The 27986-nt window shown below is 41.9% G+C and overlaps 1 protein-coding gene across 11 annotated transcripts in view; it reads left to right on the top strand.

Moving 5' to 3' along the window:
* rbfox3 (RNA binding fox-1 homolog 3) overlaps window positions 1–25922 on the top strand; it is a 1262719-nt gene extending 1236797 nt beyond the window's left edge. For 4 of the 11 annotated variants that reach the window (XM_033044598.1, XM_033044592.1, XM_033044596.1 and 1 more), the window contains 4 exons: window positions 7347–7425; window positions 14325–14402; window positions 15064–15136; window positions 24806–25922. In XM_033044598.1, coding sequence (XP_032900489.1) covers window positions 7347–7425; window positions 14325–14402; window positions 15064–15136; window positions 24806–24819 — 244 coding nt within the window. In that variant the 3' untranslated portion in view covers window positions 24820–25922. Of the gene's footprint in view, window positions 1–7346; window positions 7426–14324; window positions 14403–15063; window positions 15137–17085; window positions 18408–24805 lie in introns of those variants that run through there. The other 7 variants (XM_033044590.1, XM_033044594.1, XM_033044593.1 and 4 more) reach the window with 7 other exon arrangements.
* The last annotated feature ends 2064 nt before the right edge of the window (window positions 25923–27986 follow it).

The following is a 27986-nucleotide window of genomic DNA, read 5'->3' as shown; positions in this document are numbered from 1 at the left end:
ACACTAGTCCCACCTATATAACCATATAACAATTACTGCATGGAAACAGGCCATTTCAGCCCTTCCAGTCCGTGCCAAACACTTACTCACACCTAGTCCCATCTACCTGCACTCAGACCATAACCCTCCATTCCTTTCCCGTCCATATACGCCTGCCTGCGTTTGGTCCGTATCCCTCCAAACTTGTCCTATCCATGTACCTGTCTAACTGTTTCTTAAAAGTTGGGATAGTCCGAGCCTCAACGACCTCCTCTGGCGGCTTGTTCCATACACCCACCACCTTTTGTGTGCAGGGCTCGTACATATACAAGTCAGGTGCTCATATCCTGGGGACAACCTGCAGCGTTATTTCCATAGTGAAGCTCACATAAACATTGCACATTTATCCCCAACCCCAACAAAGTCACAGGACTGCTTATTAAAGAGCAGGTGCATGATCAACAAAATAAATATCCCGTAGCTAGAAATGCTGGAACAGTTCATTTAACCGTTGTGAAATTTCCACTTTTTCTTCATCACACTGATTACATTTTGAAAATACTTAATTGATTGTAAAGCACTTGGAGGTATCCCCGAAGTTAGAAAAGGCAGTACCCAACTGGTCACTCCACCAAATGTATGCAATAGGATAGAGGTGAATCAGACAGTGAATATTTTGCTGGGTCCGATATATTTTAACATGTATTAAGGCGAATGCCGTTCTTCAGAGAATCTAATCTCTATTTGAATCACTGAATTAATTTGTAGGGCAAGTTGTTTTAAAGGATGAAATGCGTGTGGATTTATTCAAAGGCAGATGCTCTCTGGCTTTTGAATTAAGAGTGTTTAATTGTCAAAGTGAGCAATGAAATTCTTACTTGCTGCAGCTTTACAGGCCCATAACACACATAGATAATATATAATAAACAAAAAAGCAATAAACTAATAACCCCATCCCTCGGGAAGTAATACTGAGGCTTTATAAGGTACTAGTCAGATATTTGGCCCCATATCCAAGGAAGGAAGCGCAGGCACTGGAGAGGGTCTCGGAGGAGATTTACGAGAATGATCCCAGGAATGATTGGGTTAACACATGATGAGTGTTTGACAATACTGGGCCTGTACTCGCTGGAGTATTTGAAGGATGAGTGGGGACCTCATTGAAACTTATCAAATAGTAAAAGGCCTAGATAGAGTGAATATGGAGAGGATGTTTCAACTCATGGGAGAGTGTAGACCAGCGGCCATAGCCTCAGAATAAAAGGACGTACCAGAAAGGAGATGAGGAGGAATTTCTTTAGTCAGAAGGTGGTGAATCCTTGGAATCCGTGGGGATGATCAGCCATGATCACATTGAATGGTGGTGCTGGCTCGAAAGGCTGAATGGCCTACTGCTGCACTTATTGTCTATTGTCTATTGAATTCATTGTCAAAGACGGCTGTGGAGGCCAAGTCAATGGATATTTTTAAGGCGGAGATTGATAGATTCTTGATTAGTGCGGGTATCAGTGGTCATGGGGAGAGGGCAGGAGAATATGCTTGAGAGGGAAAGATAGATCAACGAAAAATAGATCAGCAGTTCAAAGATGATTGAATGGAGGAGTAGTCTTGATGGGCCGAATGGCCTAATTCTGCTCCTATAACTTAATGAACTGTTACTAGTGCAAAACAAAAGTCCAAATTCCTTCGTGCAACCCAAGACAGTCCACAGTTCATTGGTGAGTGTTGCTTTGTCAAGACATTAGTCCAGACATTTGTCCTTTAACAGAAATCCTCGGAGTGGAAAGATGGACCTGCCACCCACAATGTGACATCATTTGCAGCCTCATCGACTCGATTCCCTCAGAATGCCCCGTGTCCGTGCTGTGGTGGCTTTGTCACTCTCTGCCATCTTGTTATCTACACCATTTGCAGTCCGTCACTTTAAAAGAGTATCTGGGATGTTGGATGTTGGCTGTCAATCACACAGATCAGTGTGCAGGTGGAAAAAGTCTGTCTTGGACCCAAAAGAACGATGAAGCTGCAGACCCAGTTACATCGGCCCAGCATTCATTTAACTAACTCATGTCAACCTGCTGATTTTTAAACGGGTTCGCAACTAATGTACGATTAAAAATTATTTATTAGCTCATAACAAGAACGTAATGAAAAGATAAATTCCTTAAACTCTTTAAACAACTGCAAAGCTCAACACACATGGCATAAGCGGTGAGCAGCTTGGCAGTAGACAGGCATTCAACCCCTGGGACTTGGAAAGGAGGAAAGATGTTTTATTTCATTGTGGTTTCTAAAACGTATGCAGTTTATCACATTTATTAAGAAGCCGTTGCAATGACAGATCGAAGAAATGTTCATGTTTATTTTTCAATTACATTCAGTCATAGGCCCATCTAACACAGAAACAGGCCCTTCAGCCCATCATTCCCCTGTCAGTCAAGTTGACATTCTGTGCTAGCCCCATTTGCCTGCACTTGGCCCAGAGCCATCTATATCCTTACTGTCCAAATGTCTTTTAAAAGTCGTAATAGTATCCGTTTTTACAGCTTCCTCTGGCAGCTCATTCCAGATACCGAATGGCCTCAGAGTGACAAAGTTATCCCCCATGTCCCTCTTAAATGTCTCCCTTTTATATTGGAAAGGGTTCCATTCTATATAGTTTTCGAGATACAGCGTGAAAACTGGCCCTTTGGCCCACCGAGTCCGTGCCGAGCAGCGATCACCCGCACACTCATTCTACCCTACCCACTGGGGACCTACACACCTGTACGTCTTTGGAACGTGAGAGGAGACAGGAGCACCCAGAGGAAACCCACGCGATCACAGGTTGAACGCACAAACTCCATACCGAAAGCACCCGTAGTCAGGATCGAACCCAGGTCTCTGGCATTGTAAGGCAGCAACTCTACCGCTGCGCCAACGTGCTGCCCTATTTGACTATGTCCCAGGGCTGCCAACATTGGGTGAGAGTTGGGAGTGAGAAATTGCGAGAGACCAAGCCCGAGGGATTTTTAAGGGGTTACTTTTTAAGGGGTAACTTTATCCACACAAAGAGTGATGGGTGTATGGAACAAGCTGCCAGAGGAGGTAGTTGAGGCAGGGACCATCCCAACATTTAAGAAAAAGTTAGACATGCTTTTTTTTTTTTTTTTTTTTTTTTTTAAATCAAAAATATTTATTCAAATATTAAAATAGTATTGACAATACAATAAAACAAAACACCACCATAATACAAGACGAACAAATATGCTAAGCAACTGCTAAACAATTATATTGCAATCCTTGTCAAGGATACATTCAACCCCCCTCGGTGCCCAGCAGTCCCGGAACGCCCTCAGGGTGCCCGTAGACAGGGCATATTCCCTTTCCATCCGCACCCGGGCACGGACGTATCCCCGGAAAAGGGGCAGGCAGCCGGCTCGGGTAGAGCCCTCCAACGTCTGGTGCCTTGACTCACGGATGGCTAGCTGGGACATGTTGGCAGGTGTGGGCAAGTTGCACTGAAGGGCCTGTTTTCACACTGTATCACTCTATGACTATATTATACCTCCACCATGCATGAATGCTTCAAAATCAAGTGATCGTGTTTTATTGCCATATACTCAAGCATAGAAACATAGAAAATAGGTGCAGGAATAGGCCATCGGCCCTTCGAGCCTGCACTGCCATTCAATATGATCATGGCTATTCATCTAAAATCAGTACCTCTTTCCTGTTTTTTTCCCAATATCCCTTGATGTTGTTAGCCCCAATAACTAAATGTAACTCTCTCTTGAAAACATCCAGTGAATTGGCCTCCACTGCCTTCTGTGGCAGAGAATTCCACAGATTCACAACTCTCTGCCTGGAGAAAGTTTGTCCTCCTTCTCAGTCCTAACTGCCACCCCCCCCCCCCCCCCCCTTTATTCTTAAACTGTGACCCATGGTTCTCAACGCCCCCAACTTCGGGAACATTTTTCCTGCAGTTACAGTAAGTGAAAATCCAGCAGGCAAGCAGGATGCTTCCTCCAACCACCCCCATTTGAAGTCCACTATCTTCCACCGTTTCTACCCAGTGCTTGGTACTTACTTCCAGCAGCCACTGGTTGTCCTCCAGGATGCACTCTCTCCTCTCAACCCCCCTCTCTCTCTCCCCTCCATCTCTCTTTCCCCTCTCTCTCTCCTCTCTCCCTCTCTATCTCTCCTCTCACCCCTCTCTCTCCCCCCACACCTCTCTCCCCCTTCTCTCGTCCCCCTCTTCTCTCCCTCCCCCTCTCTCTCTCTCCCTCTCTCCCCCTCGCTTCCTCGTCTCTCTCCCCCCTCTCTCTCTTTCTCCCTCCCTCTCTATCTCCCCCTCTCCCTCTCAACACACTCTCCCCTCTCTCTCTCCCCTCTCTCTCTGCCTCTCCTCTCATGTCTCTCTCTTCCCCCCCTCTCTCTTTCTCCTCTGTCTCTATCTCCTCTTTTTCTTTGCCCCCCCCATCTCTCTCTTTCCCCGTTTCTCTCTTTCCCCCTTTCTTCCTCTTCCCCCTCTCTCTTTTACCACCCCTCCCTCTTCCCCCTCTCTCTCCCATTCTCTCCTACCCTCTCCCCTCTCTCCACCCCCTCTCTCTTCCCTCTTTCTTCCCTCTCACCTCTCTCTCTCTTCCCCCCCTCTCCCACCTCACTCACCCCCCTCTCTCTCCCCTACCTCTTTCCCCCTCTCCCTCTTCTCTATCTCCATTCCCTCTCCCCCCCCTCTGTCTCTCCCCTCTCTCTCCTCTTACCCCCCACTCTCTCCCCCTGTCTCCTTCCCCTCTCTCTCTCTCTCCACCCCCCTTTGAGAGTCTGTCCCTTCGGCACAGAGACTCTCGCGGCAGCGGCGCTTCCGACGCCTCCGACGGCCCGGGACACTCGCACTGTCCGGAGATGCTCCATGGCCGAAGCTGCAGCGAGCGACTCGCTGGCCGCCCAAATACTCGTCATCCCCGCAGACTCACCAGTCCCGGCTCCCCGCATCTGTATCCGCCCGCCGCTTCCATCCCTCCCTCAGCCCCGGCTCTCCAACACCCGCGGACCATGCAGTTTATCCGAGTTTTTAAATTTTTGTTGATCACAGAATTTCTCACCACAGAGCGTGAGAAATTTCTGATCAGCGTGAGGGCGTGAGAGTTTGCTTGAGGGCGTGATTCTCACGCTCAAAGCGTGAGAGTTGGCAGCCCTGATGTCCTTACATACCAACTGTTAGTTGTAGTGGCAGAAGATGAGTTATTTCAAGAGGAAATTGTCCAATGTAAGCATTCAACCTTAGACCATGCACACATGGAATAAAGTGCATGTGTTAATTCCGCCCTGGAGTGCCCTCTAGTAGAAGGGAAATTCCTTGCCACTTCCTTTCAACGGCTGTACCCTGACGCTGCCGAAGGCTCTGTATTACATTCTGCATACCACTGGTGTAATTACCAGAGAAATATTTTAAATGTATATTAAGCCAATTAACAAACAAAGATACTGTGCAGTCACTTTAGAAAAGTTCAGGAGTATTGCATGTTTTCCGTAGAGAACAAAACCAAACAGTATATCTGACCTGTGTTTCGTTTCTAACCAAAAATATGCCAGTATACATATTTATCAACAATTCTCCTATGTCAGTATAGCCTCCTCTTCTGTTTTGATCTGGGAGAAATCAGCTTCTAAATTAATAAACTAATATCTAAACAGAATAAAATCAACACATTTTAAAAATTAGTGATTATTAAAATAAAATACACAAAATAATTTGAGGTGCCAGTATGCTGCCCTGGAGTGAACCATCACAGATAAAGCATTGTATCTAAATACTGGCAGCATCGAGGCAGGGTACAATGCCAACTATTATTGCAGGGGTTGAAAGAGATATTGCTTTTATTTCTAACTTGCCAAAAACATTTTTAAAAATATTTTCCTTCTGCTAGAATTTATGAAAATTAGCAGCTTACATGTAGATATGCAAAGGCAGCGATGCTCTGAATATGTCATCGGATACTAGAGTCAAGAGTGTTTAATTGTCGTATATACTGTACCAACAACAGAACGATGAACTTCTCAACATCATAACAGGCCTGTAAACACAACATACATAGATAATATGTTACAGACGAAATATCAATAATTAATAACCCCAATATTAGCACAGAAAACCCCCAAATTCTTAGATAGTCCATTGTTCATAGTTGAGGTTAGTGTTGTGCAGTTTTCGGAAGAAACTGAATCTTGTGAATCTTCCTGAATCTTGTGGTCACTGTTTTCAAACTCTTGTACCTTTTTCCCAATGGTAAGATTGAGATGGGAGCGTGGCCAGGGTGGTATGGCTCCTTGATGATGCTGGCTGCCTTTTGGATTGAGCACGCTGTTATCAAAATGAGAGTGGTTTATTTGACATTCGTTTTAACCAATTGAAAAGAAATATCACAAAAACATTCTCCTCCCATTTCTCCAAAGAACCTTCCCCCTTCCTTTCTTCCCCCACCCTTGACCCCTGGCTGACCTTGCACTGATTTCTTCCCTCCTTCTCCTCCATCTCCACCCATTTCACCGACTGTGCATCTCGAAACTTGCCGCAGGTTTCACAATTCACAACTCTTCATCCTATTTTGAACTTGCACCTGTCTTTCATCCCATGCATTTGTCCAACAATCTGCCTATCATTTAACCTGTGTCCACCTTTTAGTTTAGTTTAATCCAGTTTAGAGATACAGCGTGGAAACAGGCCATTCGGCCCTCCAAGTCTGTGCCGACTAGCTATCCCCATACACTAACGTTAACCTACCCACTAGAAACAATTGACAATTTTTACTGAAGCCAATTAAGCTACGCACCTCTACATCTTTGGAGTGTGGGGGGGAAACCTGACCACCCGGAGAAAACCCATGCCGTCACAGGGAGAACGTACAAATTCTGTATAGACAGCTCCTGTAGTCAGGATTGAACCCGTATCTCTGGCACTGTCAGTTAGCAACTCTGAGTCACCCTGTTACCAGCCTTACTCTGTCCTGCACTTACTCTCTTCCAGCTTTCTTTACCGCCTACCAACTCCCCCCACTCCCCCCCCCCCACCCAAGCAGTCTGAAGAAGGGTCCCGACCCGATACATCACCTATCCAGAGATGCTGCCTGACCATAAGTTCATAGGTTCTAGGAGCAGGATTAGCCCATCAAGTTTACACCGCCACTCAATCATGTCTGATCTATCTTTCCCTCTCAATTCTATTCTTCTGCCTTCTGACACCCATAACCCCAGACACCCATACAAATCAAGAACCAGTTGACCAGTGATTAGTTGAGTTACCCCAGCACAAGGCGTTGTATCTCTTTAGGAAAGAAATAGCGGCTCGTGAATGTTTGATAATAAACATACTGCTCCTTGTTTTCCAGTTATGGCAGAGTCTATGCAGCAGCCGATCCATACCATCACACGATTGCACCGGCCGCAACATACAGTGTTGGCACCATGGTAAGCATCGATAAACTCACCTACTGTGACTGGCACTTCACACTGAAAACCAAACACGAGCATGTACTTTGTGAGTGGGTGTCATTGCACGTAAACCTCCCACACGAGCACACACTGACAGGAACACACAGGTTGTACACTTATTGGGCAAAGAGCGGAACGTCTTCACGTTTTAAATCTGTAAATAGCTCGTTCTAAGCTTCCCCCCAGTCTAGTTTCAGTCAAAACTCACTGAGTCAAGCACTTGCGCATCTGAACTTTATTTTGCCAAAACACAATTACAATTCCCACTACAGTACCTAACCATTGCAGGTTCGATCCTCGTGTCTGCCTGATCAAGCCCTCCTTATCCTCGCTCAAGCAGAGACACTCCAGAAGGTCACGCAGTCCTAAGCGTTCTCCCAGAAGATCAACACAGGACCTCGTGGGAGTGGTCTTTTATAGGTCCCCGAACCTTGAGGGGCCGAACCACATAGGGGTGGTCTCTATACAGTCCAATCACAGATATCGATTAACACAGTACATGATAGACATTTTCCTAACCCAATAATACAGTGACTAATACAATGTATTCAAACGGTGCTTCTGCGAGGAAGCAAACATAGCAACATTTACCCAGATATTCAAGAAACCCAGACAAGGCTCAACGCTTAATCCAATCAACATCTAGCAAAGTAAAGCTTTGCAACATTATATACAATGTGTATGTCTGGTTTGCATTCATCCAATCCATTCCATGCAATTTGCACCTAATTGTCAGGATCTGCAGATGTTTGCATTCTCTTCCTGCAGCTCTTATCTAGGTTCTAGACAAACTGGTACCATTCTGCAGCGTGTCGTATTTCTGCAGAAGGCACATTTAAATTGACCAAATGGCTTAGCAGCTCAGAAGCCTTTACTCAATTTCAGTCCTGGCCCCTCCAATTTGGCCAGAATTAACATTCCATCTTTTTATCATATATGATAAACCATCATTTATGATAACTAAATAGTCAGATAATCAGATAACCAGATATACATAAGTGTGTCTCTTACATTCTCCATCTATTAACAACAACAAGACGATGATGTTTCTTCCCAGAATCTTGTCAAGCTTCCAGAGTTTTCTTGGGTGTAGCTTCACAATTTCCATCTGATGAGTCTTCACCTCCCGAGTTTTCATGGGCACGAATTCCCTCCAGCTGTGTTGTTGCACAATCTTCCATCCCTTTCCATAGTCAAACCTATAACCTATAATTCCTGAAAAACTTGGGACAAAGCTAGTCACCACTCATGCACTAATGCTTTCCCATACATTCACTGTAATTCTGCAATACTATCCCTTTTCCATTTCAATATTCTGCTCTATTATATTCTTCTCTATCACTGTACTCCTATTACTATTCTGTTCTATAATATACTCTTCACTATCCTAAGATCAACACTAATCAGTTCTCTCCATATTCACACAATGTAAAAATATGTATATCTGATCATGGTTTCTCATATATATTTCAGCTGGGTTCAGTCCAAATTCCCTACAGGCGTGACTCTTATTTAAAGCAAACCATGAAAAATGTTTCAATTCAACCAAATTCAGTCTCAGCCTTCAATTTAATATTTTAAATTTGTGTCCATCCCACCCCTCTTATTCCACAGCATTGTGGCCGATAACACAATTCCATTCCAATTCCTGTGGAATTCCCTGCTGTTCAATTTTAATCAATCAATTTCCATATGTTGTCAATTTCATCATAAATCCAATTAAGAACGCCAATTCTAGGGACAATTTCTTTTCACCTTGATAATAGAAGCCACTTTACTTGCCACTTGAAAGTCACTTTCAACGGTTAAACAATTTAGATCCATCGGTCAAATACATCGACTCTGATATCTCCACACCCATTCAAGTTTCTCCTTCTAATTCAATAGACTTCTCCTCCAGTATTTCTTCCTTAGTATGTTGGCTCGGCTCTCAGTCCATAAGGGTTCTCTCTTATACTAGTTTCGTAACCACTGAGTACTTTCTAGAGGGCCTCCTGAAGGGAAGTCTTGCTTTTCACAGTTCCTCTTTTGACCATTCCCAACTCCAACTCACATGTTCCCTGAATAATTTCCATGTTACCAGATTTTCCAAAGTTCAATGCTTCCTGATGTTCTCTGAATAATCCTTCCCATCTTTGGCTGCTTGTCTGGGGATGAGGCAATAACAATATCAATTAATAATCGAACTCCAAATATTCCTAAGCCAAATCTGACAAGTCGGATCCAAATTTGAAACTTTAAAGTCCCTCCAATTCATTACCATATAATTCAGAGACCAAAATCAAAATTTTATAAATGTATTTCTAATAATTATAATTTAGACGCGAAGGAGGTGTTTTACCCCAAACCATAGAGGAATGTATTTTTCCAAATTCAAATTCAGTTCTTTAAAGTGGAGCTTGCCCCAATAGTCGTCATAGGTTGTCTGTGTTGTTTCTTTAGGAAAGATTGGATAGTGTTACTTCCCTTTCCTTCACTGGTGTCAAAAGCTAGATGATGTTAATGTTGGCACGAGGGTAGGTATCTTTTTCTTCTTCCTTGATGTCAGTTTCAAAGGAGTAGGGATACTGAGGAGCAGTTTTCTCTATCTGTTGGCCTTCCCAGCTCTGTCTTCAAGGGACAGGACAGTATAATTTCCTTCTTCTTGTTGGTTCCTGTTTCTAGGGAGCTACATTACCTGAGCTGTCTTCTGCCCGTTCTCAAGAGGTCTGTATATTCTTTACCTCAATCCCCAGATACTGTGTTGTCGTTTATACTGTCCTGCAGGCACAAACTTAGTAACAAGTTATGCAGAATAGCTTCTTTCCCCACCCCCATACCTCCTGCACAATAGGTTTGTTTCTTCTCTGGTGCCATTTCAGTTCTCCTTAGTTTCCATTCTCATTGCCACCAGTTACTATGTTTCCCTTTTCGTAGTCCTTCCTTTTAGTGAGGTTTCTCGATTCCAATTAGATGCTTTGTGTCTCTTCTCATAGGATTTGGAAGGGGGTGATGTTCTTTCTGGTATTTAATGTTATTTTTAGGCCATGTGAGGATGCCTTCAGATTTCATATGTTGTATTTGCTGGCAGGTCAGGGCTAGCGGAATGGGTTCGGTTGCCAGAATGTCCCTGCCCCCTGATCTCCTGGCCAGTGTCCTCTTCCTCTACCCTCGGGGTCTCAAGTGTCCCGGTAACCTCTCGGGATCCACTGATTTCAGAAACCCCGTGGCCTCTTCTTTGTCCCCTTCCTTCTCGGTATTCCCTCACAGGACACGATCGGCTCCAATGTCCTAATTCCCCACAGTTGCAGCACTGATCAGGTCTAAGAGCTCTATGCCCTCTCCAACCAAACCAAGGAAAAGTCAGCTCTCGGAATGGCAGGTCTATCCAAGCTTTAAGATCCTCCTCCTCCTTATCGTCCTCCGAAGTTATTTCCCCTTTCTGAATTCTTAATGCGAGTCTCTGAGCTGCCGTCAGACCAGGTTGCATTGTAGTGTGGACATCTGTGGCCCGGGGATTACTTACATCCATGCGGGACCTAATACCAGAGGTGGAGTAGGCAGCTTCCTGCAAAGGAATTGCCTCCGGGGGATCCGTTCTATATCCCCATCATCGGGAAATTGCTCCGACCTAATAATACTATCGATGTCAGGATCAATCACTCCCTATCCTCCTGCTGTCTCGCCCTCAGAAAAGCTACTCGTTCTGTCTCTGTACTTCAGGAAGGATTCATTCATTTTCCCACTACTGGATTTCCAAATTAATTTTGATACCCACGTCGGCAGAACCTTCCCTCTAGCTCCTTGATCTCCCATACTATCCACCACTGGTGGAGCAATCATAGGAGCTAGAGAGACTTACAAAGCTACAAAGACAGATGTGTACAGCAATTCGTTCTTCCCACGCACAATTAAAGCATGGAATAATCTCCACCAAACTATAGTTACCCAACCAGATGCAACTAAATCTAAAGTAGCACTTTCTTCCCAATAACCCTTTCTGGCTTAATCCCTCCCTTCACCACCTCCAGTTTAAATTCCAGTTGGAATATTTTGGAGGACCAAGAAACCAAGAACCAAGAACCAAGACCTGCCCCGATTTTTCCACCTTGGATTTGAATTTTAGTGGAAGGAGTCAAAGATACCATTGCCTCCTCCCGAGTGCCCTGCTCGCAAGCTGCACATGGTGTCTCCGAACTGAGAACATGAGAGTGCTGTGAGGAATGCTGTGGCTTCATTACAAAAAATTCTACCCACCCTGGCATGGGGTGAGCCTCTCTCCCTTCGAGGTCCACAGTTACCGTTGCACACTTACTGAATTTAATAAGTTTCATTTTAGTCGGTACCTCCCCTTTAAGAGCCATCTCAGTCGTTTCTCTTGTAGAAGCTGGTATTCTCTCCTGCTTCTGTTGTCGGCTTCCACTATCTTCCTTTCCCTGCTCCTGAATATCCCGAGAAGGATCAGTTCTCTCATATTCCCCTCTAATCCCTAGTTTGTACGCTATTAGAGTATAAAGCAGAATGATCTCTTTATTTATTTTACTTCTAGTGAAGAACATTCTCCATATTCCAATGAGCTCATTTCCTTCTTCGCTGTTTCCATATCGTCCAACAATTGTTTCTATGTAGTTTATTCCTATTACAGATTTTAGTCCACCCAGCGGCCAAAGTTCACTCCTCCATTTAATCCTCCAGATAATCCTCTTAATCTTTCTGCTTCATGCGGAAGTTTCTCGCAAGTTATTCTTATCGGGGTTCCGGGTCTGTTTGATAGGTCCTTCTCTGAGACATTCCCCATTTTCTGAACAATAGCCACAATGCAAAATACAAAATAAAATTCCAGACACTCACACCTATTCAAACTCGCTCCTTCCTCCAAGGTCAATGGAATCGCTCCCACACAATGGCTAATCGTCTTCCAGATTCACACCTCTTACACAATTGTTTCCTTTCAACCATTATTCAATCACTCACTCAATTGCTCCTATTCAATTATTCAACTTCATCGCTCGTATTCAATCGCTTTCCCAAATTTCTTATCAATTAGATCACAATCACTTCATTCAACTCTCAACCATAAAACAAAGGATCTCCGGTTTCTCAAACTAAGACTCCAACTCTTAATTACAATCTCTCCCAAGCAGCAATCTCTCCAATTCAAACCACTCTAAGTTCACACAGACAAACAAATCCGAACCACTCTAGTAAAACTATAATCAAAAAAGAAAATATTCCCCCAGACACACCCTAATATAAACTACAAGCATAAATCCCACTCTAATAAATCTTCCTCGTGGCGCGCTCGGTCGAGGTGCGATTCCTCCCCCGACACAGCGATTGAAAGAGTACGAACCCTGATCGGACCACCACAAATCAGATTCTAACAACATTACAATAATTCAAACACGCTTTTACTTAAAATTATCTAATACCCAAAAATCCTTAAGCACTCACACAAACAAGCAAATAGCACTCTAGATCTTAATTTTCTAAATCTTAATACACTCTAAATCTTTTTACATACACAAAGTATTAATACAATTCAGATCCGATAAAGATGCTAAAAAAGACCATGCTGGATTTTTACAATAATATTTTAACACGCTAGCGCACAGTTTACAAACACGTGATCTCAATGCCATGTCACGCTGTTATCAATCGGCGAACATCTCCCTCTGATACCGAAGACTTTCCCCTTCCTAGGTTACTCTTTGCTGAGGGGTACTACTTAAATGGACTACTTTTCTTCATCGACTACTTTTCCTCCTGATAGGACTGGACTTCTACAGGGAGACCTCTATCACTCCTCTCTAAGTTCTACAGAATTAGGGGTACCTTTCGCATCTGGGTACTTTTCACCAAGTAAACCAGGTTCCCGTCTCTCAGTTACTCTTCGCTATCAGGTACTAATCAACAATCGACCAGAGGATTACTATTCACTGTTGATCAGCCGCCATTCGGAATCGATCTCAAACATGCACAAACTCCGAAGTTCTATTTACACAGTTTTCAAATTCTACCGTATGGCAGAAACATCAGTGTGAAATTCTGTATTTGGAAATTTGATTCTGCAAATCTAGACTCGTTCTCGGACCAACTAGTTTTGGTGCGTATCCCTCCACATACACGGGCTCTCGAATTCAAACTCAATTACCCAATGAAATCTCGAATGGACTAGACTATTCCCAGCCAATCTATACTCTAGCCACTGAGCCCAGTGCCTTTACGAGGTTCCTCATCTGAGAGGAAGCAAACATATCAACATTTACCCAGATATTCAAGAAACCCAGACAAGGCTCAATACTTAATCCAATCAACATCTAGCAAAGTAAAGCTTTGCAACATTATATACAAAGTGTATGTCTGGTTTGCATTCATCCATTGTCAGGATCTGCAGATGTTTCCATTCTCTTCCTGCAGCTCTTATCTAGGCTCTAGACAAACTGGCACCATTCTGCAGCTTGTCCTATTTCTGCAGAAGGCACATTTAAATTGACCAAATGGCCTAGCAGCCCAGAAGCCTTTAATCAATTTTAGTGTCCGTGCCTCTCCAATTTGGCCAGAATTAACAAATCCACCCATAACCTTATGTCAAAAAACTCCCCAACCCTGAAACCCAAGCTCCGTAATTTAAATCTGCGGAGAAACGCAACACTTCAGCACATGTCTGTGTAGCCCTTCCTCCCTTTTAGATTGAAGGCCCCTTTGGTGCATCCAAGTGTCTGTAATACAACAGCATAATAGCATACCCACACATGCCCGGTCTATCAACATATGAACCAAACCTACAGATAAAAGAACAGAACAAATCGCTGCTGGTAAAATGGCAAGAGTCGTCTCTCTGTAGATCTGTTTCATAAAGGATGCCCACGTCATATATCTACGTTTGTCCGCAGAGATATACACAGGAAAACACTGGGAGAAACCACACCCCCTCACAGATGCCAAATGTGTGTTTTGTATATGCAAACCAGGTAATCATAATATAGATTCATAAACTAGTATTACATTTATTCGAATGTTAAATTTAATTTTGTTGAAACATTGACATAACGATAGCAGTTAAGAATTTTTATGTCATGAGAAATCTGTTCATTCCCCTTGACAAAGGACCATTTCTACAGACGCTATTCTATTGCAGAGGGGTAAGAGATAATGTACCCCTCCATTTAAAAGACCATACAAACCACATATTCCAATAGAGATATGAGAATGCATCAAAGTAACAAAAGTATTAACCCTGAACAAGGGGCTTTGTGCCTAGACGTTTATTGTAATGGTGTTTGTAAACTCCTGAAAGTTATTGGCTTGAAGCAAAAAGGTAATTCTAAGAAATTCTGATATGCCCAACAATTATGTAGTTTGGGAGAAATCTATTATTAAACAATCTGCTCTCTACGAAAAGACTGGCTAACATAAACTTGGTCCTCTCTCTCTCGTCTCTGACATCATTGAATGATCTCGATATTACTTCTCTTAGTCATTGCTAGCAGAAAGTTGCATACTCCTGCCTGCTTTGTCTTGTAATTTCAACATGTCCAGTCAGACAATCTCTTGTTTTCCCCCACTCATTTTCCCCCATTTTCTTTCCTCCCCCATGTAAACCTCCTGCAACCATGGCATCCTCCTCGTTAGAGAGAGTGGGACGGTTCGTCTCAGAGATATCTACAGGAATGCCGTCAATGCCAGTCCTTGGTTGGCCTACCAGGTAGGGATTAAGCATTGAACTGAACCCAAAATCCAAATGGATTTACTCAAACCAAATCCAATCAGAACTTTCTCCGGTTTGGATCACTTTTGCTTCTAAATCCAATAAAGTCATATTGGAAGAACTCTGGATTCTGTGCAACTGTGACAGTTCATTTGATCTTATGGAGTATTTTTGCCCATTGTCTTTAAGCTCTGGGGAGGTCCCTCATGTCCCATTGATCTCCAGTCTCTCAGCCCTGAAAAAACAGCAAGCAATTGCATGTTCTGGGCAATAAGTAGCATACCGACTATCTCAGAATGCTAGACCTGCTTGCAATAGTGAAATGCATGCAAATAGCTAGGCAGTTTGGAGCTCCAGCAATATCATTCAGAGTTGATGTGTGTACATTTGCAAACTAGAGTTGTTGGCACCAAGAAGACTCACTTCCTTCCATTGCCAAGGCAACAGGTGAGCTACTTGACCTCGGGTGACCAGGGTCTTAAAGTACGTAGAAACATGCAAACGCACAAAACCCACAACACAAAACGATCACAGCACTTATTTGCGTTTAATGTCAACGCGACCTGGTTCTGCTTAATGTTTAAGTAAAACATGGAGGTCAGAAGTGAATTAAATTGATTCTGCACATGACGGCTAGTCGCTAATTTCTAACATTACGTAGTGCTAATGAGGGGAGATGAGTGCTTAATGTCCCACCCAGGCATCACCCCTTAACGATGACCTAACAAATAATGCTCTCCAAACCACACAATATTTGATGATGTCATAGAAGAAGCAAGAGCACTAACAGAAAACAGTTTTATTGACTAAACTTTCAACTGGACAAAAATGGCTTCTCCTAAACTACAGGTTTAACGACTCTAAATTGAGCGACTTTTGGTTTGGAATGTCTTACTGCACACCTATTCATTTCACTCCGCTTTATATCATATCTAGGCGTAACCCATCATTCTTCTCATAATGTAGATCTGTGGAAATAAAGTTTGGAACGGGGAAAAAATTCTGAATTGAAAGAATTAATTTTTAAATATTGTCATTTAAATGACTATAATACTGGGTGGTGCTCCATCCACTCTACTTGTCAGTGATAGGTTCTCTCAATGTAATGTCAAGTAGGACTGCTCATCACAGCAAACCCAAAATAAAATAAGGCAGGATTTTCTTATTCGCAACCTGAGACCATTCTCCACTGATAGACAAGAGGAACAATGCTGAAAGCAAGGGCCCTTTAAGGCCACTACATTGAAGCAAACAGGCCACAATGGAGCGGAAATAAACTAGGGAATTAATTAAAATGTAAGGTGTTTTAAAATAATAAAGAGATATACAGATCAGCATAAGAAGATCGAGAGAATAGGCTTTTTTTTGCACAATTACTATCAACGTCAGGGCTAAAGTCATACACATTCTCTCTCCCACTGTTCCTTTCTCTGGATGTCTCTCTGTGTGTCTTTCTCTGTGTGTCTCTCTCCCTCGTTTATCAGTTCTCACACTCACTGCAGTGGATACTTTTACCGGTGGGCGTGGTTTTTAGCTAGCTGTGCAGCAAACATCACAGATGAAAAAAAAAAACATTTTCAATTTTCCATTTTGAAAGCCTCAACCAAAACGAGAAAGTGAAAACATTAAGATTAATGAATGGTGACTGCAGCAAGGCCCTCTGTAACCGCTCTGCAGAGAGGGAGAGAAAAAGAAGGCGGCCGTTCCCTTGAGCTTCAAGGCGCAATGCCTTCGTTTAGACAAATGATTTAAATTTGCCAAGGTGGCGTGCGTGTGGTTTCAAATCTTGCATATCTCCGGAGCAGCTGCTAGCTAAAAGCTTTCATTAATTAAGATGATTTTTCTCCCTTCATACTCTTAATTAGATTTGTGGCTTGTTTTTTGCTGTAGCATTTCGTACATTAAAAAATATTTATTTGATTTTTTTTTCATCTTTGATGTTGCAGGCTAGCCTATACAGAGGAGGTTACAATCGCTTCACCCCGTACTAGCAAGAGAAACTCAGAGACACACTAACACCCAACAGATACTGTGGGGGGTTTGGCACGACATGCAGAAATATTTTGTGCTAATGCTCTCTTGATTAACATGATCTTTTTACCTCAGATGGGTTTTTTTTTGTGTTTATTACATGTTTAAGCTGTGCTTACTGCAAATTTTTCTTGAGTTTTGCTCAGTATAATATACTTTGAAGAAAATTTCTGATGTGTGAAAAACGTAAACAAAAGATTTGACAGCTAACTTTGTTTTCTTTTGAAATTGCCAAACCACATAAACCGTCTGGAGAACTCTGGAAACAGGCCAAAATATTTTTATTTTTTCCCGCAATTTTTGTCAGATTTGCAGGATGGTTGGTTTTAAATTAAGTTAATCGAACACGAGTTTGTATGAAACAAGCCACGCAGCTTTGAGGTGATAGTCGGAGAGATTAACAATAACTGCACAACCCAGTAATCTCTCCTCATTTAATCCCAGCCCAGATTATCATGTGATCCTCTGTGACAGCTAGACAGTCGAACCAAACTGAAAAATCTCATCGCTTGTAGCTGGTGGATTGAAATGTCAACAAGAGCAGTGATTGGAACATGCCCCTCATAACCATAATTGTATGAAGTGAGCTTTCTAAAAGCCTTCCTTTGTATTCAACTTCCAGTCTCATTTGATTGATGAAGAAAGGCAACAATTTATTCTTGCAGACAGCTTCAGTCTAACTTCTTTAACCCTGGCCACAATTCAATGATGAATCCTTAACATAAATCAAGAGATACAAATACAAATACATAGATACAAAAAAAAAGACACAAAGTGCTGGAGTAACTAAGTGTGTCCGATAGCATCCCTGGAGAACATGTCGGGCAAGTGATAGTGGATGCAGGTGAGGGCTTTCCTTTATTTCTCAGATGGTTGCACAAAGACCAGAGATGAAAAGCCAAAATATGTGAGATAAGGACAGATGAAAAAAAGACACAAAGTGTTGGCGTAACTCAGCAGGCCAGGCAGCATCTCTGGTGAACATGGACAGGTGACGTTTCGTGTCGAGACCCTTCTTCAGACTGATTGTGGTGGAGGGGAATTCTTCCATCTTTTTCTCCCCGTCACAATCAATTTGAAGAAGAATCCCGACCCGAAACGTCACCTGTCCATGTTCTCCAGAGATGCTGCGTGACCTGCTGAGATACTCCAGAACTTTGTGTCTTTTTTTGGAAAATCGACATCTGCAGTTCCTTGTTTCCACGATAAAATGCTGTCATCTCCTCCAACCAAATTTTTTTTTTTAAACTCCAGTTGTCATCGTGAAGCTTGCATTCATTCCTCTTTAGTTGTTGAAAAATTTCTCACTGTAGCTAACCCGTTTGGAAGGGAGACCCAACCTGTTGAATAGCATTGACTTTCTGTATTTTGCAGTAATTCTTCCACTTAAGGCAAATATCAACTCTGTTACCAAGATAGACACAAAATGCTGGAGTAACTCAGCGGGACAGGCAGCATCTCTGGAGAGAAGGAATGAGTGATGTTTCGGGTCAAGACCTTTCTTCAGACTGGTTAGAGATAGGGGAAACGAGAGATATAGCTGGTGATGTGGAGAGATAAAGAACAATGATTGAAAGATATACAAAAAAGTGAAATATGGGAGATAATATTCCCGTCTCGACCTGAAACGTCACCCATTCCTTCTCTCCAGAGATGCTGCCTGTCCCGCTGAGTTACTCCAGCTTTATGTGTCTATCTTCGGTTTAAACCAGCATCTACAGTTCCTTCTTACACAACACTGTTACCAAGATAGGCTTGCCTCGGGGAACAGATACAAGTCAACATTAGAGGCACATCACTGACGTAATCAGTTCAGAAAAAGATTTTCACAGAACTTTGAACAATGTAACCTGATAAGGGGAAGTCTCATTGCAACCCTGCCCTGCATTGCCACTTTTCCAGCCTACATTCCATTGCTCTTTTAATCACTGCTTTCCGATTGAAACAACCCTCGTTTACTTTGATGCACCATATATATGTTCCTGAGCTGCTGCCTCATTAATTGTCATCGCATTTCGTCGGATCATTCTGAAGTTGCTAATGGCAAAATTTAATAAAATAAGCCAACCCCCGCAATTGAAACCAATTCAGTTGCTGGGAGAGAGCTTTCAAAAACAGCTCAAATGAAATGTGATTTTTTTTAATACTTTAATAATTCAGTACAGTTAACTATTTTTTAAAGGAATTCAAATTATGCAAAAAAAAGGCTTCCAGTATATAACATAATAATACTGTAAAATATATAATACAATTCTATACATTTAAGTAATTATATAATTCTCTCAGCTGAACTAACGCACAGGGATTTTGTTAGACATGAATTTTCAAAATCAGAAATTTTGGACCCTTATTCAAAGCAAGCAATTATGCAAACATTAGCTCCTAACTTAGATAAATTCAATGTAACTGAAATTAACTAAATCGAGGTTATTTGCCTGATAAGCACTTTATCACCTTAAGTCGAGACTTTGAACATTTCTAATGGGCATGTTTACTAACGAGAACGGGATAAAATACTTGGAAAAGGAATTAGCTTCATATTGTTTCTTTTAACCCAATTAGTATTACTACCATAACTATTATGCTAAAGTGAAATCATCTTTCAAATAGGAGGAAGGCTTACAGCTGGTCTTTCATATTTGGCGATTTTAGTCTTCAGTATTGTCACACAAGTAAAAAATAGTTCTGTGAGGTCTTTCTGGAGTAGTGAACCTCCCAACGTTCCCGGTACAAGTTTTTAAATTTTTTTTTTAAAGATAATTTCCTATCTCCAAGGAGGGTTCCTAAAATGTGAATTGTATAAAGAGATTAGATTATTAAATATGAAATGAGATTGTGGCTGAGTGAATGAACCAAGAAATTCAAATCGCGTTGTACTTTGTTTAGTGTGATGTTATTGAGATAGCCGACATCTCTGAGGATTTACAAGAATGGAGTCGGTACTGAATGCCATGTAGGGTTTTATGGGCAGATAAAGGCAGCTTAATCAGAATTAAGGAGCTGTTGTAAAGTACGCTGTGGTTTGCTTGCTGCACAGATTTCTTTTCTTTTTTTTATTTGTGCGTCGTTTATTTTAGGTTTTGAATTTTACTTTTTTACTGCCAAAATATATTCTGTTAAAATATACTCCAAAAACCATTGCAATGTGGTGTATTATAGGTCAATCTGACTCAAGTATTTAAAGCAGAGTATTTATTATGATTAGTAGCATATGATTGTCTTCATATACACAGATTAAAATAAGTAGGAGCAGACTTAGAAAGAAATGTAATCACCCTTTTATACACTTTCAAAATGTGCACATAGGTATTCCATGGGTCATTTTTTTATAATAGAAAAAAAAGAAAAATAGCTTTAAAAAGGCACTGTTTATACTTTTTGGGGATAAGAAAATAACTATCATCTTTATAAATGTTTACTTATGAAATATTATGTGAAATGTGTGCTGTAAAAAAATGTGTGGTAGTTGTAAGTTCCACCAGATAGCATCAAAGTGTGTAGTGGGGAGGGGGAGGTAAAGCCCAGAAAACCATCAACAGAACTTTTAATTACCTCTTACAAACCATCTTTGACAAATTACTGCACACGTACGAAGATCTCTCCCGTATAAACATGGTCGTAATATAATTCTGTTGCTGAATTTACATTGGCATTTAAACATATACTTCCAGCTGTTCAACGTCAAGAGAGACAGAATAGTTTAATTGTCCTCTACACCGACCGACAACGGAACGATTAAATTATTACAGTCTGGTAAATGCAATGACACATCGACAAATGTGCAATACATTTTTTTTAAATCAATAAGTTTACGTAAGGACTGGGGGGTTTTTTTGCCCCAGTTTTGTGGTTATTAATTCAATTTTTTAAAATTTATTGTATATTCATCGATATAGTCGAGTTTTCATTCATTCATTCCAACTCAATGACCTTTGACAGAAGCCCAGCTGATCTTTCCTGGTCTTGCCTACACTTACTTTCCATTTTTAACCTGGCATATACCCACTTTTGATATCAGTGTGTCTAGAACCAAGTGTTGAGTGAGATTTTAAACGCACAGTGCTCAGAGTTAAACCTTTGTTGTCATTATGTGTCAACTTTCCTTGTGTTGATAATTGCCAACAATATTGACCTGCCTGCTATTTATACCACTCACTCAACAAGAGAGAAGTGGGCAAGGATATACCTTGAAACTAATTATCGCTAAAAGTTCAAGGTGATTCCCATTGTTAACATTTCTGCCTCAGATTTTCCATCGCTCGTGAACACACTGGCGCATTATAACTCCTTGACTGTCCCACATACGATGCTCAATGCTCCTTGAATACATATACATTTTGCTTTACATGCGGACAGGGCATTTTCGCCCAATGTACATGACCATCCCAGAGTTTGACCATGGGAGGCATGGACAGACGATTCTGTACTCGAGGTAGGTTTCCAATCCACTTCGTATATTTCACAGCTCTTCTCTCCAAGCCTGAGTTGCGATGGGTGCAAGAGACCACATCAGAGTGGCACTTCAAAGGCACTGTGAGCTGATCTTCGGCCCTTTGTGCACGGTGACTAGAACAACCCTGGAACTCCCTTGTGTGTTGCTGCAAGCAGCCTTCTCTCAATGCCAGCCACAGGAGGGTCAAAGTGAGCTACACAACGTGCTGGAGTAACTTAACGGGTCAGGTAGCATCTCTAGAGAACATGGATAGGCGACGTTTCGGATCGGGAACCCTTCTTCAGAAATTTAATATGTAAACATCCAAAACAAAATAATGTTTCTCAATATACAAATAGCATATAACATCAGTGTACTGCGTGCAATGTCCATGAGGGTGATCTTTAATTGTGCTGTCGTTTCTCCATTAGCATTCATAGAAACATAGAAAATAGGTGCAGGAGGAGGCCATTCGGCCCTTCGAGCCAGCACCGCCATTCATTGTGATCATGGCTGATCGTCCCCTATCAATAACCCGTGCCTGCCTTCTCCCCATATCCCTTGACTCCACTAGCCCCTAGAGCTCTATCTAACTCTCTCTTAAATATTCTGAAATATTTAACATTCTGAATAGAGTTGACTTGGAAAGTAGATGTCAATTTTTTGGGTTATTCTTAATCTTGGTCTTAGATACCAGCTGTAATGCTTACATCACATTTTTAAGTCAGATTGACTGCAGTCCATTTTTTTTTTCTATCTTGAAAATGTTCAACAGAATATAAAATTAGTGAACACACTTTGCAACACACTGTAAACTGTCAGTCTTCAAACCAACTTTTTCAGAGTGTTGAGGAAGGGAAAAATCACCACCACTAAAGATCACGCATATTAACAATAACACACAATAGGCAACTAACAAAATCACAACACTTTTAAATCAATTTCCTTAGGTGAATACACTGAATAACAACAAAAAAGTAATAATGTTTTTGTCGTAAGCCTGATGCATTTAAAATGCTATTCGAGAAGCCGTGTTAAATTGACTAATCTACCTGAGCTGAATTAGTTGTCCTTATTCATAGAAAATATATCAAATGAAATAGCTGCTTGTTGGTATATCCTTTATTCATTAAACATGTAAGCAGTCAGAACTTTGGAAGGAATGCCCATATTTTCATACACCCCAAAATTGCAATTGCACCTGTAACTGCTCACGTTGCATAATTTGATGAGAGAAATATCGAAAATTACATTTTGACAAATTGCCTACTCAAATTGGCACGAAAAGGCACCTCAAGGGTAAGGCAATATGAGAAATATCTCCCCTCTCCACTTAAATGTTAGCTCTACTCACAGATCAGTCCACTGATAAACTTGCCTTTTACCTGAATCAGTCTGAAGAAGGGTCCCGACCCGAAACGTCACCTGTCCATTCCCTCCACAGTTGCTGCCTGACCTGTTGAATTCCTCCAGCACTTTGCTTTTTCTTCCTCAAGATTCCAGCATCTGCAGTTCCTTGTGTCTCACCTCTTATCCTTGATCCCTTCACATAATGACATCTTTACAAAATAAAATTGCCATCCTCTAGCAATGTGACACACCATAAAGTTTGTCTCTCTCTCACTTCACAAGAACAAAATGACCCCTCATGTGTACTTTAATTTGTCAAATTCACAAACTGAAATTGATCTTTTCAGAAAAAATGCAAACAGCAACATAAAATGGCAAAGGAAAGGTAATTGAAATTTCTGTTGTGCTCTTGTTTATCCCTTTCTCATGATGGGACAACAATAGTTTTATTGGGAACAGATTTGTACAGAAACTTATCGATCTTGTCAATAGAGTTAGTCTAATATAATAGCAGTCAACTTGGGTCCACAATATTAGTCTTTCCTAATCAGCTTTCCATTTACATCTTCAAGCTATTTTAAAAAGTTTACTGTATATGTATTTCCTATAAACTTGTTGAAATTAGTGTTATTTAAACACTTCCTTGCTAAGCACTTTGATAAACTAAAGTCACGTTTATTTGTTGTAAAATGTTCAAAGTTCACTTGCAAAGTAAAGGAGCTACAAACCAGCCGAATTTGCAATTTTTAAAATGCACTCATCTGTTCCGAATGGGTCACATACCCTTCCAGAACAACATTGATGTTGTCATTCAAATGTATAGAGCAGTACAACTGCAAAGAAAATTGTGTGTACAAGTCTACAGTTACTAAGATCTGGTTTTAGTCCCATTGTTATAGAGTAATATACAACAACTCTGTATATGGAGAGCATTGTATTGAAGCGTGCAAAATCAATGATTGTTAATGTGTGGGTCTTGGGTTGAAATAAATCCCAGGCAGAAGTTGATGGTGGGAACAGCATATAGGTGTTTGTTTGTCTAAATGTAGCTTGGATGTACAGGAAAGTTGCACCAAAGTGCTGATTCACATAATGTTACTGTTTGGAACTGAAATGGCAGTGAGTTTCAGGCCACTGTCAAACTCAAGAAGAGCACAATAAGTTCAGAAATAGTGATCTCTCCCACAAGGTATAAAGGGACTTGATTTGAGTTGCTTCATTTGTGGGTCTCTATTCTCCATGTGTCCTAACTGTGGTGCAACTTCAGTAAAGTCACTGGGTGTAAATGGTTTAAAGAAATCTCTTTGGTAAATATTCCTATCCCCTACATGCAGAAAAATACCCAAAAAAAGACATCAAATACTAGAGAGCATAGCTCAAATACTAGAGGGCACAGGGCAAATACTAGAGAGCATAGGTTTAAGGTGAAAGGGGCAAAGTGAGGTGTGTGGGGCAAGTCTTTCACGCAGAGGGTAGTGGGTGCCTCAAATGCATTGCCTGGGGTAGTGGTGGAGGCAGATGCGGTAGTGTTGCTTAAGAGACTTTTGGATAGGCATATGGATATGCAGGAAATGGGGGGATATGGATTACGTGCAGACAGATAAAAGTTGGTCTCGGCTTCATGTTTGGCACAGACATTGTTGGTTGAAGAGCTTGTTCCTGTGTTCTATGTTCTATGTCTCTCTCTCTCTAACGATCTTGAAATATTGAAACAAAATGTATTATTAATGATGTCATGTTACTTTGGGGATATTTCGCTGTTCCAATCGAATAAAGATCCGTTGTCTAAAATATTTATCACAACCGTCACCAAGCCAAATTGTGCAAGTTCTTTCCTTGATCTTATATTCTAGTGACTCTGGCATGACACAGGTGCACTGTACATAATGAAGGGCTCAGAGGCTGAAATCTCCGGATTCTGGGAATACAGAACCTTGTGCCACACCTACAATGAGCAAGATGTGGATCGTACGCAAGTACTGCCAAATGGAAACGAATTGTACGTTGTATACCATGTGTACGCTCAAACTCCTTTTTATAACTCCACTTGTAAATAGTCCTTTAGCTGCCACCCCTGTGCAATAGATTATAACACACCCTGCCCTGCCTCCTATTGGAACGAACGTGAATGTCCCTGGGACAGTGTTATTGCCCAGTCTGATGCATTTTTTGTTATGCATCCATTCCTTCATGTTGTCTTCAATGGGAACAAGAACCGACAGCTCTCAACAAAATAGTGGCAATGAGTTGAGCAAAAACAAATCTGAAAAATTCCTAACAAAAAAAAACAAATATAATTCTCTCTTTAGGACTTTCACCGTCCTAGACTGGAAACAGGTTGTGTTGTAAAAGATTTTAAAACAACCTGATGTTCCAGGACTTAGAGGCCTTTTTTTCTTCCCGATCCCTTCCTTTTGACTAAGCCTTCACCCTGTGGTATCCAAGTGAACCCCCGTTAATTATCCCTCGGCCCCACTGACGGACCTTGTACTGGCTTGGTCGCCATACCGCTGGGATTGTCATCTCCCGGTTTCAGTTCGAAGGCTCTTCCTGGATCGCACTTGGATTTCTGGTGGTCCTCTTGGTCTGAGGAACCCTCGCTTTGCCTGTCCTTTAGCTAATCCGTCAACTAACTGCACATTGTCATTTTTCCAAGACATGCTATTCCATCCGTCTCAGAGACTATTTTGCTTAATTCTAAAGGCAATTTTGCTCACCCCGTGTCCCTTCAACCCCCCTCTCAGTCCTGGAACTGCATGTTGTTTAATATCCTGTTAGTACCTCATGTGCTTTTAACTGTCTATATGCTGTTGATTCCTAATTTCTTGCTCTCTGCTGCTGCTCTGGTAGTTACCTGCTGATTGGAGAGCTGTAGTTTAGATGCCTTCCTTTTTCTGTCATTCTGTAAGCTTCTAACGTGATTCAATTAAACAATATCCTTAATAAAGGTTGTTTCTTTCTTCAACAACAGCAATTGTTCTGAATATTATTTTGACGCAGAACTACAATGTATTAAATCATGATAGATCATGCACACAATATCGATATATTTAAAATAAAGGGCAAGATAGTTTATTATACAGGTTTAGGATTATTATTAATGTCACGTGCAGGTACAGTAAAGTTTTGTTTGGAAACTATACAAACAGATCAGATATATCATACATAAATATAATCAAGTCAAACCGAGTGGGCGGCACAGTGGCGCAGCTCTTTAGACTTTAAATTTTAGGCATACAGCGTGGAAACAGGTCCTTCGGCCCACCGAGTCCACGGCGACTAGCGATCATCCCCGTACACTAACACTATCTGACACACTTGGGACCATTTACAATTTTTACCAAAGCAAATTAACCTACAAACCTGTATGTCTTGGGAATGTGGGAGGAAACCGGAGCACCCGGAGAAAACCCACGCGGTCACGGGGAGAACATACAAACTCCGTACAGACAGCTCCTGTAATCAGGATCAAACCCAGTGGTCTCTGGCACCGTAAGGCAGCAACTCTGCCGCTGTACCGCCTTTTGAGCTCTGCCCCTCTCACCCTAAAGCTGCGCTCTCTCCTATCAGCTCCTGTGCACTCTGAATATTTTATGCCTGGTTTCTTTTTTTTCTAGTAGGAAAAATTTGGAAGAGTTCATTAATTTTGTAGAAGTTTAATCACGGCATTCATTGTTGACTCATTGCACGATAGGCAATTAATTTGTAGAATAACAAAGTCAATAGTGATGTAAGCCTGTCCCTGCAGAGCGATGAAAGAGTAGAGGTCGCCATCTCCGTGTTTATTGCAACTTGGAAGTTTTGAAGCAGGATTAATACCTACAGAGTGTTGCTCCGACATTGGTTCAGTAATAGATGCAGTCAGTAGCTACGATGATGTGAAGGAAAGTATAGCTTTTCTAGAATTTGACTGAGAACATAGAACTTCAATAGGTCAATCAGTGGGGTGCATTATTGTCACATGTGCACAACACAATGAGATTCTTGTCCGAGTCACCAGATTTGGTGCCGTTTCCAAAGCCTGGTCTAATGGAGCGTGCTGGGTATAATGGAGTTTGGCCTGATCCAGGCGAGCCCCTGGTTCGTTCAGAGTATCAACGTTCCTCTTCTCACCTGGCCATCTTTGAGCCGCGGGGGCTCCTCCCGCAGCTGACCTGTGAGGGTGTTGAAGGTAAGACCCTGGTTCACGTTCCGACTGGCCTTGCTCCTCGTGACCGTCATCACCGGCTCCCACCTCTTCGGGGGGGATAAGCTGGGGACGGGTTCTGCGGCTCCCTCTACAGGCTGCGACCATGTTCCTGTTAACATTGAAAGTGTTCATAAGATCATGAGAGATAGGAGCAGAATTAGGCCATTCGGCACATCAAGTCTACTCTGCCATTCAATCATAGCTAATCTATCTCTCCCCCATTCCCCTGCCTTCTCCCCATAACCCCTGACACCCGTACTAATCAAGTTCAACACAGGAACAACTGCAGCATCTCTGGAGAACATGGACAGGTGACATTTGGGGGTCGGGACTGTTTATCAGACCGTACAGTTCTATGTTGTGTACATTCTCACACCAGGAAGGACATGGTGGCTGGGAACAACTGCAGTCAGGTCATACACCATGCGGACATGGATACCTGTTGTTCATTCACCATCACTGACCCGGCCTAATGACTCCGTGCCCATCCCCAACACAATGACTGCACCAGTTCAGGAAGCCAGCTCAGCCAGAGCAGTTTCTCCAGGGCAAACGGTGACTGGCAATAAAACGGTGACAAGCCTTTTCAGCGACTCAGATAAAACATATTTAATATGAGATTTACTCACAGCTTTTTGGATTCGTAGAGCATCGAACATAGAGCAGCACAGCACAAAAACAGGCCCTTCGGCCCACAATGTCTGTGCTGAACATGATGCCAAGACCATCACTTATCTACCTGCGTATAATCCATATCCCACCATTCCTTGCATATCCATCTGCCTCTAAAAACCTCAATATCATATCTGTCAACACCACCACCCCTGGCCACATGTTCCAGGCTG

Source organism: Amblyraja radiata, chromosome 26 (genome assembly GCF_010909765.2).
Source record: "Amblyraja radiata isolate CabotCenter1 chromosome 26, sAmbRad1.1.pri, whole genome shotgun sequence".
Taxonomy (NCBI): Eukaryota; Metazoa; Chordata; class Chondrichthyes; order Rajiformes; family Rajidae; genus Amblyraja; species Amblyraja radiata.
The sequence above is the reverse complement of the archived record's forward strand: the minus strand, read 5'-3'. Positions and strand labels throughout refer to the sequence as shown.